Source organism: Lissotriton vulgaris, chromosome 4_1 (assembly GCF_964263255.1).
Source record: "Lissotriton vulgaris chromosome 4_1, aLisVul1.2, whole genome shotgun sequence".
Classification (NCBI taxonomy): Eukaryota; Metazoa; Chordata; class Amphibia; order Caudata; family Salamandridae; genus Lissotriton; species Lissotriton vulgaris.
Genome location: NC_141691.1, coordinates 1,116,946,467 through 1,116,963,124, shown reverse-complemented (window position 1 = coordinate 1,116,963,124; position 16,658 = coordinate 1,116,946,467). Strand labels below are relative to the sequence as shown.

General features: G+C 44.0%; 2 protein-coding genes across 2 annotated transcripts in view; both read right to left on the bottom strand.

Annotated features, from left to right (window-relative positions):
* CAVIN4 (caveolae associated protein 4) overlaps nucleotides 1-3,265 on the bottom strand; it is a 130,738-nt gene extending 127,473 nt beyond the window's left edge. Inside the window, exon 1 of the mRNA XM_086965348.1 lies at nucleotides 2,747-3,265. Within this exon, the coding sequence (XP_086821474.1) occupies nucleotides 2,747-3,157 (411 nt within the window). The 5' untranslated portion in view covers nucleotides 3,158-3,265. The remainder of the gene's footprint in view (nucleotides 1-2,746) is intronic.
* A 1,111-nt stretch (nucleotides 3,266-4,376) lies between these two features.
* Nucleotides 4,377-16,658, bottom strand: part of TMEFF1 (transmembrane protein with EGF like and two follistatin like domains 1) — a 712,972-nt gene continuing 700,690 nt past the window's right edge. Inside the window, exons 9-10 of the mRNA XM_086965347.1 lie at nucleotides 12,275-12,433; nucleotides 4,377-5,602 (exon numbers count right to left, since the gene is read on the bottom strand). Coding sequence (XP_086821473.1) covers nucleotides 5,518-5,602; nucleotides 12,275-12,433 — 244 coding nt within the window. The 3' untranslated portion in view covers nucleotides 4,377-5,517. The remainder of the gene's footprint in view (nucleotides 5,603-12,274; nucleotides 12,434-16,658) is intronic.

Genomic DNA, 16,658 nt, shown 5'->3' with positions numbered 1-16,658 from the left:
AGGGAAGAGCACATCAGAGGTTCTCACTGTAGATGTGCTAGATAATGGGATAATGCAAATAGAGCAATTTAGATAAAATACAGCTCTCGACTATCATGACATAGTGTAGTCAGGGTTGGATTGAGATTAAAAATCGGCCCGGGCATGCTAAAAAAAAAGGTCCACATTTGCATATTGCCTTTCCACAAAACACTGCTTGGGCAAAATTGTATTTTAAAGGGTGGGGGGGGGGGGTTTAAAAAAATGCACGGATTAGTTTACACTGGTGAAACACACCTGAAAACAAGTGAGGCCACTTTTGCTCAGGCCCCCTACCTCTGCTCAATATGCATATTTTAATGGGCTGGCCCTGCCGTTGATAAAAGGGAGGTAATGGACGCCCATCTACCTCCAGAAAGGCCACTCAGGCAACCACTGGGCTGCTAGCGGCATCAAACAACGCAGAGACCGCCAAATCGACCCCCCAGGCTGCTCAAAAAAGCATCCCACAGCTGGAATTCGGATATGGCCCCTCAGACATTGCCTGAGTGCCCGTATTACCAATCCAACGCTGAATGTAGCCTCATGACCTACCTGCAAATGGAGGCTAATAATGACGCAAACCAGCTACTGTCAATTTTCAGTCTAGGCATGATTAATTTAATATTTCACACACTATTACAAGAAGAATTTTGAGGGGCTAAATTACATACTCTTTAAGCAGCACAAATGGAGATGAAAGTGTAGCTCCTACAGAGGATTTGTACACCTAAAGCAGCAGGTGAGGTTTGTGTGATAATTGTTATGCTGTTATACAGTGGTAAGAGCCTTATGATAGGTGCCCCAATCCACATGCACAATTATACACATGCCCCAGGGGAAGAAATCAAACTGAAAGTGCATGAGTGATGAGCCAGCAAAGTAGAACCTGTAATCAAACATTCTCATACTTGTCATTGGAGCGCTGGTCCATGAATGCTAGCATGGTGTACGGTGACAATATCAAGTGGACATATAAATATAAATCCAACATTCATTCATTCATTCATTCATACATATTCTCCTGCAAAGTGGCTAAAAATACAATCAGACATTCTCCAAACCTGTCTTTGGAACCCCGGTCCATGTTTGCATATATGACTGCCGTGACGTGCAGGGTGATTACATCAACTGCAAGTGGCAAAGAATTCCCATTGTTTTATCCCTTGATCAAACTAAGTTTAATGCATGGCCTACGTTTGCATAGACTTGGCTTCCTTTGAATGGCTTTTCTTGCATCAGGGCCGGCTCCAAGGGGTCTCGCGTGCTATGGAGGGTGCTAGTGGGCTGAAGCAACAGATGCCGCCGACCCCTCCTCGGGGGCCCTTCTGCAGGCCACTCCCGGATTGTGAGCACGCGAACACGGCACAGCTGCTGCATTTTACAGCAGCGTGAAGGCTCTCACTTTATTTTTGGAGCAGGGTTGCTATCAAAACAGAGCCCCAGGGGGTACGTCCTAAAAGAATATACCAACACGCTAACTGTGAATGTTTAGCTGGTAAAGGATAGATTCGCCATGAGATGTTTTGTAACCATGAATGTAAAAAACAATATTTTATTCAAATGTAATAAGTGATTATGAACACATGTCGATTTATGATCCTGTACATACCGTACATTCAAGTCAACGGACATATGGGCACACGACATGGCAGTCACGGTGACTAAAACAGTCAGAAATGCTTAAAAAGAGACTATTTTTAACAAAGACAACATTAAACACACTCTTTTTCCATTTGTCGTCTGGCTTTTTGAGAAGGGGTGAGTGTCCAAGCACTTCTGGAGCGAGAATGTCGCTGCTCGGGGACATTTCGCAACACAAGTTGAACTGAATCCTATTTTCAGAGCACGGTTTAAAACACAACCTTTCTTGACACCAGTTGTTAGCTCTTCTATTTATATTATGAAGCAATATCAGACAATTGACACGTTTAATCTCATTTGTAAACCTCTGGTAATTCCGACCTACAGACGTGCTGCTATTCCAAAGCCCTCATACTGAGAATCTATCAAATGGAGTTCACCCCGAGGAATCGGTCTTCAGAGATGCGATGTAATACTCTATCCTCGGATTTTCTGCAGACAAATTTTACACTCCTTAAGAGCAAGATTGGCTACTGTATAAATGAAAATAAAATAATTGTGCACCAAATGTCATGGTGAGGAAATCAAATAGAAAACTAACAGACAGACAGACAGACAGACAGACAGACAGACAGACAGACAGACAGATAGATAGATAGATAGATAGATAGATAGATAGATAGATAGATAGATAGATAGATAGATAGATAGATAGATAGATCCATAGATAATTTTAGAATGACAAAACATGTATATTCAAACCTAGAGACAAGTGCAAAATTGACATTTCTGGTGATATACATCTACAGACATAGACATACCTGTTTAACATGGCCAGTAGTGCTTTATCAGTGTCTGTAATGACAGCAAGTGTCAGGATATGGCAACAAAGCAGGAATTAGGGACACAGGCCAAGTTTGGATAGGAAGCAAGGACTTGCATTGATAAGTTATTTAGACCAAATTCGCAATCATAGGTTTTTATGTCAATAGCAGCGTGTATATTACATGATTTGCACATGCCTAGAGCCCTACATAATCATTTCTGCATACTTTTCACTACAGTTCCTTGCTGGAAAAACCTCCCCATGGAAAGATCACAATGAAAATGCATGAGGAGAGGAGCAGAGAAAGTTACAGCATACCTGAAAAATGACCACACGAAATTTGTTTTTCCTCAGGAGCTCCTCTTGCTTTGATTCCACCTTCTGGACGTGACCACTTTGCTTATCCACACGTGCTTTCACATCTTTAACGTTGGAGCTAACTTTGCGGGTTTTGTCCAAGAGCTTGTTGACGGTGTAACCCGTGTTGGCATGAGCCTGTGCCAGCTTTAAAATGTCGATCTGGATAGACTTTATGGCGTCCTCCATCTCTCTGTGCCGTTCTTCGATCCTCTTCTGACTGGCCTGCACGTTCTCCACAATGTTCGCCACCTTATCCAGGACTGTCACAATTGTCAAAGCTGCATCTTGCTCGCCTTCGTCTTCGCTGACCACTGACAATCGATTCAGATGGATTTTGTCAGCCTCAAGGGTGGCTTCGTGGAGGTCCATTCTAGCTGGTGGGCTGCCGGCTCTGAGGTGGTGGAAGAGTGACTGTTCCTCACTGTGACCGTGTCTGCTCAGGGCTGGAGTTTTGGCATGTGTGCAAATGAAGGAGTGTGACAGCTGAGCTCTTGGATGTGAGGAACAGGGCGCAGAAGCTCCACCCCTGGAGGCAGGTCAAACATTTATAAATACGACATATTTCAAGAAGATTGTCCACATGCCTCTGGCAGCATGAAGCCCTCTAAATTAGGAAGCAGTGCCTGCTTCTCGCAGCACGAGAAACAGAATGCGCCAGTCTATGCAAAATATTTTCAAAATGAAGAACAGAAAATTCAAGTAAATGACTCCATTTGAAAGACATCAAAAGTAGCTTTATTACATTAAAAAGAAATGGCTCCCGGAATGCCTGCCCCCTTTCAAGACAGCCAGTTGTCAAACACCCTGCCATCCAATTCCAAAGCAACCGTTGCACATTTTTTTATTTAAATAACTCGGAAACATATGGCAGGAGTCCCAGTCACAACGGCACACCTGTCTTACAGTTCTCCGTTTACAACCGGCGTTAAGGTATTTTACATAAGTCATAGAAAAGGTCCCAGGTTGTGGCTATTGTGTTCACTGTACATTTGAAAAGGTAGGTAAAGTGCGGCTGATGCAGTCGTGGGCAGCCGTCAGTGCGCACTTGAGGCCTTGACGTGGCACGCGCAGCTCGGTCCAGTAGCAGCAGAGGCCACGCGAGGACGTTTATTTCTACAGTGAATGAGGACGCTTTGTTCACGCGCATTTCCTTTTTTTTCCAACAAGCATGACAATTCTATACAATCTGAAACATAAGATCATCAAAAAGGGGGAAACTGCAAATCCTGCCCAAAAACATAATTGCTCTAGGATGCCAAATTCCTGAAGGTATTGATTGTTAAGTTCACATGCAATGTTGGGAACCGAAACATAGAAGCACAAACATGGCACCCGGTGCTGAACAAAAATGTGTCGGGAGGACTTTCTATATATATATATGCTTTTATTATGGCTTCGCATTGTTATGGTAGGGGTAAACCTCCTGAATGAGTGGGATTACCTTCTTACAAGTCCTTCTACAGTTGAATATTCCCGGGAGATAATAACGGAACACCCAGCAGAGTGAGAGGGCTGTCCGTTCATTTTTCCACTTTTACGTTTCATGCAGAAAATATTTAAAAAAAATAGGCACACCCAAACATGAGAATGTAGTCAAAAGTTTATATCGTGACATGCCCTTTTAGTTAAAACGTTGAAATCGTTTTGTAGTTTATTCATTTTAACAAATTAATAAATCCTACATGCAGAATTCTGACAGCAGAAAAACGAAGTGTTAAGCAGCTGAACACATATTCGCATCATATTTCAACAGTTTCGTATCAAGACTATCGCCTCATTTGCAATAAAAATTAGCCCGGGTAGATTATTTTCAGAAAACCTTTTCTTTGCATATCTTTCTCGGAAAATCAAATCCTCAAAAGTGTTAAGTCATTGGCTTCCTGACTTGCAAACACACCTAGTATGCAGTTGGCTAACTCTTGGCATTGAAACATGAACACGCTTTCATCAGAATTAAAACATCTTTAATTGGTGTTAAGTCTTCTTCCAACGAGGTGAGATGCAAGGTGAGTTCTAAAGTCATCTTTCAAAAATCGGCTTCATTTTATTCATCCAAAAGAAGCTGTTATAAGTTCCAGTTGTTTTGTTTTTCATTATTAAATTATATTGCCACTAAAATGAAAGTGTTAGGAATGTGAGGGCGACAGAGTACTCCAAGTGTTCCCATTCACGATTTTAAATATGTCACAACTACACACAGTACACAGCTTCACAGTTCATGCAAATTGGCAGTGTCTAAAAAATTGTTTACTAACTTTCAAAAACATTGAGATATCTATAACACAGTGTCTCCTAGTGTCTGGTAAGAAAAAAAATGAAACTGTAAACATTGTTACCTTTTAGCTCATGCCCAGGTTGTTCGGTAACATTTTTTGTTCTGTCGCTTTTTGTGGTTTTTTTTTCCATTGAATTTTATCTATAACCATTGGCAACGTTAAGTCTGTGTCCCCAAAAATATTACATTCCATGAGTAAAGCACGAGTCTATTATACAACCATGTGATACAGATACAGAAAAACAGCCATCTTATTCAAAAGAACAGAAAAGGAGAAGCGCTGAAGCCAGCCCACTGGGGTCAGGGCTGATGCTCACTGGAATACAACAGATTGACAGAGCTACACTACAAAAATGTCCAAAAATAAGGCCTCTGAAATAAATATTTCCGTTTTAAAAAAAGATATAATAAAAATGTACATCACATGGCCAATGCAAGTATAAAAATCATCGAGCTAAACCATCCTGGAGGACGCATCTGATGTGAAGTGGCCAAGGTTTTGCTTCTGCCGACGTCCTCTGTTGTTCTTGGGGCATTTTCTGCAATACAGAAGGCAACAATAAAGAGTGGTTAGTTTATTTCAAAATATGGCTGCTTTCTTCTACTTCCTATGCGTCTGTTTTATAGCACCCGATTCATTCAATTGGTTAGGGTGACATTGCAGAATATTCTTCCAAGTATTTACAGTGGACTGTCCAGGATTCTTGTAAAGTTTTGGACCAATTAACATAGTTACAATTTATGGGGAAGCTTTTTTTATACAACAGTAACTGCTGAAAGAAAATAATAATATCATAACTAGTTTCAACTCTTCATAAGGAACTCCTGATAATCCTCACAAAAGACACCCTCTTCCACCACTCTGCAGGTTTTATTAGTGACTCCAGAACATACAAAGGTGATGGCATGAAAAACATACGTGCCCATCAAGTCGTCCCATGATCTACTCCCAGGGGCTCTTGGAGTCAGTATATTGTCTTTGTTGTCCCTCTTCTAGTCTCATGGTACTTCTAAATGTGATAATCCAAACATCCTCTCTGGAGGAGTTGTCAAAATGCTTCCTGGCACCATGACTCCCTCTTGGATGAAACTAGAATTAACACCCACGATGCTACAGGCTTGGGGCACGCCCTGGTCCTGAAAATATGAATTGCTGAACTTGTCCATAACCAGCAAAGACCCCCCTTTCCATATCTTCCATAGCAGCTGTTCAAGCCAAAATGTTTACAATCCCAGAAGCCCTAAAACTGTCTTGGAGAAATTAGGTGGCCAGAATGTCAATCCATTAGACATAAAAGTAAAGTCAAAGTTTGTCTCACTCTTGAAAGGTAGTCAAAATGTTACTACTTTTAATGACCAATGAGCCCTTTAGGGTCCGGAAGAGGCCGGGCTGGGCACCCTTTCTAACAATTGCGGCCATCCAGGATAGTTGTTCCCTCATCCCTGTTACATCTAGGTTATAAATTACCTGGGATCCTTGTACCTTGTACTTTTTACCTTTCTTTGTCCCCTGCCAAAATGTCAACACGTGAGGGAAAAGGCAGATCGGAGCTGACTGGGGGAAGCATTGTTGGGACTTTGGATCAATTCTTAATCAGAGCCAGCTCTGTCTTAGCCCATGAGATCGCATTGACCGAGCGAAAACTCTCCTTAGATCCCCTGCACACCAAACGTTCATCGCTAGGTGGCTTGGTGGCTGCATGCTCTCCTGAATGCCCCCTGGCCCTAACCACGGACTCCCCTGATCTAGCAAGAGGCCCCAGCCAGTCATCACAGATACCGTTGGAAATTTCTACAATTATGGAGGTTCCGATAACCCCCCTACCTATGGAGATGGCCCAGAAGGGTGCACCTTGTGGTATTTTGCCACGCATTGCCACAAGGTCGATGCCCAAGCCCATTTCTTTATCCATAGCCCTAGCCCCAAATCCGGAGCCGACCGTAAAGAGGAAGAGGGGAGGGGACCCTCAAAGGCAGAAAAATGCTAAACTGCAAAAAACTAACAGGAATGGTGGAACAGTATCCTCATTGTCTTCAAAGCATGTCCCCATAACCTCAACTTCTGTTCCTTCAAATGTGGATTTATTGAGTGCTCCACTGTCTGATGCCCATGAAGTCTTGTTTGTTAAAGTTGGGGCTCTGTTCTCGTCATCTTTATCCCCGATCCTCGACAGACTGGTTTCGATTGAGGAAAGACTAACCAACTGTGAAACGCTTCTTGCATCTAAACTTTGTATCATTGAGTACACTTTGGGTAAAATTATTTGTCCATCTGAAACTCAATCAAACATCTCGTGTGACCCTGTTAACCCTAAATCCCTTCCCGCTATTCCTCCCTTATCCAATTTACCATCTGTATCGTCTGCTAGGAATGGTGGGGTGGGTACTGTCTCTAAGGATGACCTATCTCCATCGGGTGGCCACGAGGGTGAGATAGGGAACACGTCGAGTGAATTTGCCCAGCTTATTCCAAGTCCTACAAGGGGGAGGGGGCCTCCGGGGAAGGTCTCCCAGGAATTTAATCCAACACCTATCTAATATTGTGACTGGAAATCTGATCAACCCCGCTTGTGGGCCCTCCAACCGCGGCACATTAGCCGTGCAGAATTCTCAGGGCTGCAGCATAGGTGCAAATGGTCCTAGAGTATTACACCTCCCACCGGCTGCCGCTCCTCTTGTGGTGGGCCTAAAGAATGTACCGATTCCACAGGAGGGGCAGATAGAATCCACTCAGCAGTTGATGACTAAAACAATGCACTGGCTTAGTGCTCAACAGGAGGTAGATGGGGTTCAGGGATGGGATATCTGTAACCAAATGATTATGGCTAGACGGGCATCTTGGGTTGGATACTCCACAAAGGAAGGGTGGGGTGACTCTGTAGTTGCCAACTTTAATAATACCAATGTTGTTAGATTTTTATTGGGTCATGTAGGGAAAATCTCCCTCCGGCCTATAGGTTACTTCTATAGACCCCATCATCTTCCTCCATTAGAGGGCGGGAGCAGATTCGCACCAAAAAAACCTGTATGTAGTCTCTTTGATTTAAATCTCACTAATAGATTTGCTCCCTTGTCTGGTTTAGATGCGTGCAATTGACTGACTCCTGTAGTTCTACTTGCGACAGAGGTCACATTTAACCTACCAGCTGCTTCTAATGTGATTGTTTCAACTCCTCCGCTGGATACAACTGGGGGGTCTGATTATCCGGAGGCCCTTATGCAGTTAGATCGGGGTGTAGGTATTGCTCCCTGCTCATTAAGTTTGCTATCATGGAACATTGCTGGTTTATCACCAAAGACAACTTCTTCTGATTGGTCTACTCTTATTGAGCTTTATGATATTATTGCCTTCCAGGAGACCTGGTTCGTGAGTACTATTTTCCGTCCAGGATATTTGTCCTTCAGCAAACCGGCCATTGCAAACCCCAAGGCGCGCCCCTCGGGAGGTTTAACTGTTTGGGTAAGACAGCCGGTGGGCTTCCAGGTAGCCGAACTGGGGATTGACAATCCAGATATACAGGTTTTTAAAATATATTTTGAACATGTCTTTGATTTTATATTGATTAACGTCTACGCAAGAGGTATGGCCGGCGGGAAAGCCTCACCGACCATCTCTGGCCTAGATTATTTTATCAAGTCACTGAAAGGGAAACATAACTGGGTCATTGCGGGGGATTTTAATTGCACGTTTGAGCCACTTGGCTCAGAAGACGCCAGTCTTACTAAAGATGAGGATGCGACCTGGGGCATTCCATCGTTAATGCTCCTACCAATTAATAAATGGACGGAGGCAGTACTGCAATTAAAAAGTTTGACACTGGAGGGTGGGCTCAGAGCGGGTAACGGGAGATCCAAATCTGATGTCAAAGGCAACCCCACTTTTGATAATAGGAGAAGAAGTAGTAGGATTGACTACTTCCTAATTAACTTAGAAGTGTGGTCAAGGCTAAAGGACATGTAAGTATTAACCAGACCAGAGAGCAATCATGATCCACTGTCGTTGACATTAGAGGCAAAGGGTCGCTTATTGTTGAGGGGCGGCACGGAGACCGTCACAGCAGACGTTGTTATGTCTCACAACTGTCGAAGATTAAAATGGGCACGTGTCTCTGAAGATGAGGGTACCATGGCAAAGATAAGGTCTACTCTTGAAGAGTCCCTTGTAGCCCTATCCTATCTTGATTCCAGTGAGGCTAGCCTTACAACTCTTATAGAGACCCATGAGTCCCTGTTTGCTAGGCTGAAAAGCTATTTTACTAAAAATATAAAAAGAGCAACCCCCTTTCATAAAGCTGTAAAATGATATGACGGGGAATGTAGGATAGCTTTCAGACACTTGTCCCAAGCCATTAGGGTGGGATCAGCACAGGAGGTAAGGGAACTAAGGGCAGACTACAAGGCTACACAACTCAGGGCAAAGAAGTCTTAGGATGAAAATAGATGGAGGGACCTTCTAGAGGCATGTAACGGGAAAAACTGTTGTCGGTTCTGGCACTTAATTAAATGGGGCAGACATTAGAAGTCCCAATTTTCATCGCCCGAGGATAGTACTATGTACCAGCCCTGTGCTGTGACGGACTCAGTCCTTTCCTTTACACTAGCGGATATCGAGAGAGCCCTCGATGGTGTGGCAGCAGGTAGGGCTTCTGGATCGGATTGTATCCCGCCGGATATATTTAAATCAGATCGGGAGAACTGGTTGAAATATATCTCTTTCCTTGCTAATGGTTTGGCAAGAGGTGCACCCATTCCGGAATCCTGGCGCGTGGCAGAAATCATCCTTATTTATAAAAAGGGGGATTGCGCCAGTCCATCTGATTACATGCCCATAAGCCTTATAGACTCCCTTCAAAAAATGGTGGCGAGATTAGTGCTTAGTAGGGTAAATAGTTGGATAGATGAGAACGAAATACTTTCCACCTACCAAGCAGGATTTCGTTCCCATGTTAGCAACATCAACCAAGTTTTTAGATTCATGATGATGGAACACAGTGGTCTTAGCAGGGGGGACACTCTATGCAGCATTCGTAGATCTGAAATCTGCATTTGATTTAGTCCCCCGCCATAAGATGTGGGAGGTTCTTAGGGAAGCAGGGATGCCTGCTGAGATCTTATATTTTATTGTAAATCTACATGAGCCTACATCCGCCCCAGTACGATGGGGTCAGCAGGGTGAGCTAACAGACCGCTTTCCTGTGAACAAGGGAGTAAGGCAGGGGTGTGTTCTGGCCACTACCCTCTTTTCATTGTTCATTAATAGTGTTATCTCATACTACTCTGAATATTCCACGGACGCACCTACTCTTGCTGGTTCCAGGGTTCCTCTATTAATGTTTGCAGACAACACCTTAATTCTGTTGAAGACGCAATCAGGTTTGCAACGCGCCCTTGATCGTTTCACTTTGTTCTGCAATGACCATGATTTAGTCGTTAAAGTCGACAAGACGTAGTTCATGGTCTTGCATAAATACAAAGTAGTGAAAGCTAGAGTGGAAATGAAAAATGTGTCCCTGGAACAAACCAACTCCTTTGCATACCTGGGTGTTACTTTGAGCAAACACTTGAATTGGAACCCACAGCTAGATATATTAGTCGTAAGGCATAATCAACTTGCAGGGGCCCTCCTAAAAGAATTCCGGTTGTCCCAAACCAAACCAGTAGGACCGGCTCTATCTATTTACCAAGGGAAGGTCAGAGCCTCAATAATTTACGGGGCAGAACTTTGGGGGTTCGAAAACTTAGTACCATTAGTCTTAGCCCAGAACAAGTTCCTGAGGGCATTGGCCAGCCTTTCTCAATCCTCTCCTCTTAGGCCCCTACTTTTAGATCTAGGATGTATATCCTTTGAAGAGGCTACAGGTTTTAGCCCACTTGCCTATTGGCGAAGACTTTGGACAACTCCGGAGTTAGCACCTTATGCCAAAGCTGTTAAGTCCATTGCAATATTATATGAAATGGGCCTCACTCACCTGTGGGAGGACCCAGAGGGGAATTTCTTTCCATCTAAAAGAGATCTTAAAGCCTTATATAGGGTCATGGTTTAAGTAAAGTTGTTGTTCTCGGTTACTAGTGGTTCCCTCATAGGCCATCTTTCTTGAATATAAATGCGAGCATAAGCTGGGGGCCTATTGGGATATTATCACAAGTCCTGGTGATAGAAAACTTTCCCACCAATTTAGAGTGGGAACACTTCCCCTAAAGTTGTTTAATAAAAAGTGGAGGGATGACCAAGATATAAAATGTGACTCTTGTTTAACTGAGGATGAGACTCTATCGCATGTCCTGTTTGTGTGCCCTGCATACAAGGGCCTTCGTCTAAAATGGCTCAAGCCGGTTTGTTCAAACTTTGGAACTAGTTCTGTTCAAACGGCCCTGCGCTTTTTAAAAATTGAAACTTCTGAAGTCATAGTTGTTGCTATGGCTAAGTTTCTGAGCTGGACTTGGGGGCCTTAGAAGGAAAAATCTGCAAGGTATTAGGTAATCTATCTGTTTATGCATTGGTGTATTCAAGTTTCCCCCTCGTCGTTCAGTCCAATATTGAAGACTGTAACCAAGCCCTGTGTAATTGTGCATTAATAGCTTTTGACCCTTGATTCTCCCTTTTAAATCTAATAATTGTTTTAACTGTCTTGGGATTTTATTTGACATGGCTTTTTTTGTTTGTTTTTTAACAAAATATTCTAGTATGAAATGTTATGCCTTTTTATATTATATTGTATTCGTCTTCATGTGTCTTTTATGATTGTTTATGATCAAATAAAGATGGAAATTGAATTAAATTGAATTGAACAAGGAGTGTTATTACGTTGACATTATATGCATCAACCGTGACACACTCCCAAAGCCTACTACATTTCATACAATATTTTAATGGTGGTTCCAGAAGCACAACACCTCCCGGGGAAAGTTGGCCAAAGACCCTAAAGCATTGTATAACTTCTTTCAAATTCCGTATAAGGTTGTTGTTAAGGACAGTGAGGCACGTCAAATGACCCAAATGGCTAAACGTGGATGGGCACTGGCTAGATGCAGGAACTGCAAGCAACAGGGAATCATGCAAATGAGAAAATGAAGACAATTGAACCAAATGAACAATGCGAGTGGACAGCATGCACAATCTCATGGAGGAAAAAACAATCTTACCAGTTGAAATGACAGATCTTAACCAAGGTAAATGTACTAATTGGGTGTATATTTTTTTAACTACATACCTTGTTATGCACATGACGATTGCAACTATAATGGCTATCTGTACCGCTCCGATTATTGCTGCAATGAGGACATGAGTAAGCTTTTGTCTGCTCGGAACAACGTAAAGAATATTAAAGTCTGTTTTTTCACAATATTGACCGGTGTATCCAGAGTCACACCTACAACAAACAACCAGAAAATAAGAAAAATTAACGACAAATTCAAGGTTGTGCATTCAAGACGTAGTATTTATTGAGAAAAACTTATTTGACTGTGTACACTCACTACTAATAAAAATACGTCCTTCGCTAAGTGTCTGATAATAGAATTGTTTGGTGGAAATTACATTTAAGATGCACTTTGACCTGTGGCGTGAGCATATTCGGACCCTGAAATCTCTGGTACCTCACTCATTCATATCTCATAGATATGTCATCTCCCTGGTCCAAATAGTGACTCCCTGAAATAATGCATGTAACTATTTCCACTTCTTATAATTCTAAAATGGATACAGTAACAACACATCCCCTGAAAGGGATGAACCGATCCCTTAACTTTATCCCACTTTCTACTGAGTTACATTTAACTGCAGCAACAGAGGCATAATTTGATGTGATTTTAGAGGTAGTGGAAGTAGCATCATGCACTGTATGAACCCCAAAGTGACCACAGAACGTTTTTCCTCAGTAGCTGAAGAGTATACCTTTCAATAAAACAACTTCATAAAACAACCAATTTTGAAAACTCAAGATTGCAGCATACTAATAAAACATAATTGATAAAAGCCACAAATATCCACCTACCAAAATGACCTAAAATTATACTTACTTTTAAAGGATCAGTAATTTTATTGACTAATTCAGAGGAGTTATTAAGAAGTCCACATGGGCTACAAGCATGGTCTCCAAGCTAGCAGATGCTGTGCCAACCTACTAATAAATAACAACACTCCCCAAATGTTAAGTCGTTGTATGTAAATGCTAAGAAAGATGGAGGACTTTCATTTGCGTTGAATTTCATCTTTGTTCAGACAACCTATGGGAAAAACACTAAATGTCAATTAGTTAAATACCCTTGCCGGATCTTTCCTAAGTTATACAAATGCATTCCAGCCCCATCACCAAGAAATTATTAGCACATGTTTGTTAAATTTGTCAACATTTGTCCTTTTATTTAGGGGACCTCCCTTCTCAATGCCCTGCTCACCGTAACACGCACATATTGGTGTATTGATATTGATATTGAGCGATATTTATATAGCGCATGGCTACCCGGAGGCCTCCCAGCCTCATCAAGGTGATTCCTGATCCCTTCTGCCCCAAAAAAATTTGGATATAGTTTACATGGATATTTTTTGAAGTTCACAGATATCTTGGTTATTGGGTAGAAATGATCACCTAACGTCAACATCCCCACCTAGGTCATTCATCAAATCAGTTTCCCAAAACTACAGCCTCTTCGTGGACACTTCCTTTTGACCTGTATTGACGAGTGTGTGATTGTTTTGGAATATATATAGAACAAACCTATCTTTGGAGCACTGACACAATGTACTTCAAGCAGCTCAGGGAGTAGATTGGAGTTCATGAAACACATGGGATGGCAGAGCCTTTTCCATGCTAGGACTGAGTTGACGGGGCAGATGTGTTGCTCCTTGAAGAGAAATGCTTTCAGCTCTATTCTAAAGCGTAGAAGTAATGCAACAGACTTGAGGGCTTATTTACAAGCCCCCTGCGCTGCCTGTAATGACACTTTTTCCCATATTAAAAGTGACGCACCAGTGGTAAATAAACCCCTTAATGTTGAAGGATGGTGGTTCAGATTCTGGGCACACACTTTGGAGAAGGATGGTTTCTGATTTTATGCATTTCTTGACTTCCGGTCTGCAATGTGTTGGCTCCTTGTGTGGCGTTGAGGTGTTCAATATCCCGCCGATAAGGCTTGGGCTCTGTCCCTGCTTTGTGTGTGATTCAATGAAGATACAATGAAGATGATACAAGATCAGTGGAGAAGGCAGGAGGATACAGAGACTGCCTTTTCATTGACGAAGAGAAAACATGGACAGCACCATGTCCTGAAACTCAATTGATATTCATGCAGAAGACACAATGCATCAATCTCTTTTTTCAGTTGGGTGGCAACTGCTTTTTCATATTATTGAATGGTAGGTTGGAGAATATTCAGACATCTGCTATGTCAGAATTGTCTAGGTTGCTGGGATTCAGATTTGCTGCTACACTACTTCCACCTTTTTCCTCTGATATTTATTTCAGGCTCAGCACATAGTTATTTTGTTTTGCCACCTCTTGATTATCCTTAAATTTTGTTCTGCTCTGAGTGTTGTAATGTCTAATTAAAACTGCAAATATACATGTTAGACCTGGCACCTTGGCGTGAGTCTCCCTTCCACTTTTTGCTGATGTGCCTCCGATGTTTTGCTGGTTTTCCGATACTCAGGGCACTGCGCCACGGCTGACCCGTGCCGCAGTGCAAGTGCTCCCTACTGTAAATTGTACATGCGATTGGTATCCATGATTGGTTCTTTGGATTTACTGTTAGTCCCTAGTAAAGTGCACTAGAGAGTGCCGGGGCTTGTAGATGCCAATACTGCTGGTGGGCCTGCAGCGCTGGTTGCGCCACCCACCGAAGCAGCCGTAAAGATGTGTCTGGGAACTACGACCGCAGAACCCGCGTGCGGTCTCGTACTGTCACGCTAGCTGGGCAAGTGTCCCCACTTGCCAGCACCGACCCTTCCCTTAGTTAGTCACCCCTATGGTAGGCCTGCGGGCAGGGTGCGTTGTAGGTGTAAGGTAGGACAAGCCCTGATGTGCGTGGCATGTCCTAGTAGTGACTTACAACCAAGACCGTATTTCACTATTGAAGGCTACCTGCTCCATTAGGCCAGACTGAGCTGCGAGAATTATTACACCCTATAATCCCCGCAGGCTCAAGGAGCATGGTAGCGAGTCATGTTTAGTATGCCTGAACTCAGGATGATAAAATATTTCTTGTAGTCAAGTTTATTTTAGTATCCTGGGTTTGCAAATGCTACTTTTAGAAAGTTAGCATTTGCTTGCTTAACCATTTCAGCCCGCCTCTGCTGGTATGTGTATCTGACTGTCTGGGATGTGTGAGTGACAGGGCTGGAGGGATGACAGGTGGTGAATGCGCAGATTACACCTTAGTGGGAGGTAGGAGTGCCTCTTGACTCGAACTGTAGCTGTGCTCGACCACCACAATGCTGGCTCCACCCTCCTGGGGAGCGGCGGATGACTCTGCCGACGCCTGGCCCAGGAAGGGCGAAGCCCCCATCAACAAGGTACTCTGGCCACCCCTGTCCGGACAATGCTGGCTCCACCTCCTGTGGGGCGTCTGATGCGCCTGCCCCTCACACTGAAAGCAGAAGCCGGAGTACACCCACCGGGGTACTCAAGGACTGAGAGTGGCTATGCAAAGGCCCCCCTGGCCTGCGAGAACAAAAGAATTGGCCTATAAAAGAAGGAGCCCTGCTCCTTGAAAATTAGATCCTGTTTGGGCCACAGAAGGACTCTGCCCTACGAGAAGGACCGTGAGAGACAAGGAAGGGTGCTGACTCTTGCCTGTGTCTGGTGCCTTGCTGCTGAAGGAGAGGAAGAAGAAAAGACTACGAAAAGACTTTTGCTTTACTTTGTGCCAAACTCTGCTAAAGAGATCTCCAAGGGCTTGCAACTGAACTTGCCCCCTGACCAGCGTCCCAGGACCAGTGGACGCTACCCCCTTGGAAGAAAGCGACTGCGGGTGCTGACCATCGCCGCAGCACCGACGGAGGAATCTCCTCCAAGGCAACGACATCCACCTGACCACCGTGACCGGGGCCCAAAGCAACAGCGAGAGCAAAGTAAGGACCAGCCGCCGCTGGCCCGAACACCGTAACCGCAACTGCACCGGGAGCCCGAGAGCAAAGCGAAGGAGGACCCGTCCGGTCCGAGCTCTCGAGGTGACTGCATAACGAGCAGCCACTCACCTGCAAAGACGGACAGTTGCCCTGTGAGAATCCGCAAAGTCGGTAGCCTGCCCGACAGCCCAGCTGTGAGCCCACAGCTGCACCGGCACTTGGCTGGGTACGTCCTGCACTTGGGGACCGTACTGCCACTTGCCACCGCCGCACAGCCGCCGCCTCCAGGGTCGGAGCGGACGACGAGGAGAGGACCCTGCCGCCACAGAACACCGCTGCCCCGGATGACCAGTGACCTGCTCGGCTGAAGAGCCGCAACGATCAGCGACCCCGGGAAGGCCACGCGACGTGGGACAGATCCCCTGGAAGCCGCCGGCTCCACAAGAACTTTGGTTAACACCGGCCTACGGGCCCTCAGAGAACTGCTATAAGAACTGTGGTAACCTGAACTGAGTAACTTGCAACCGTTA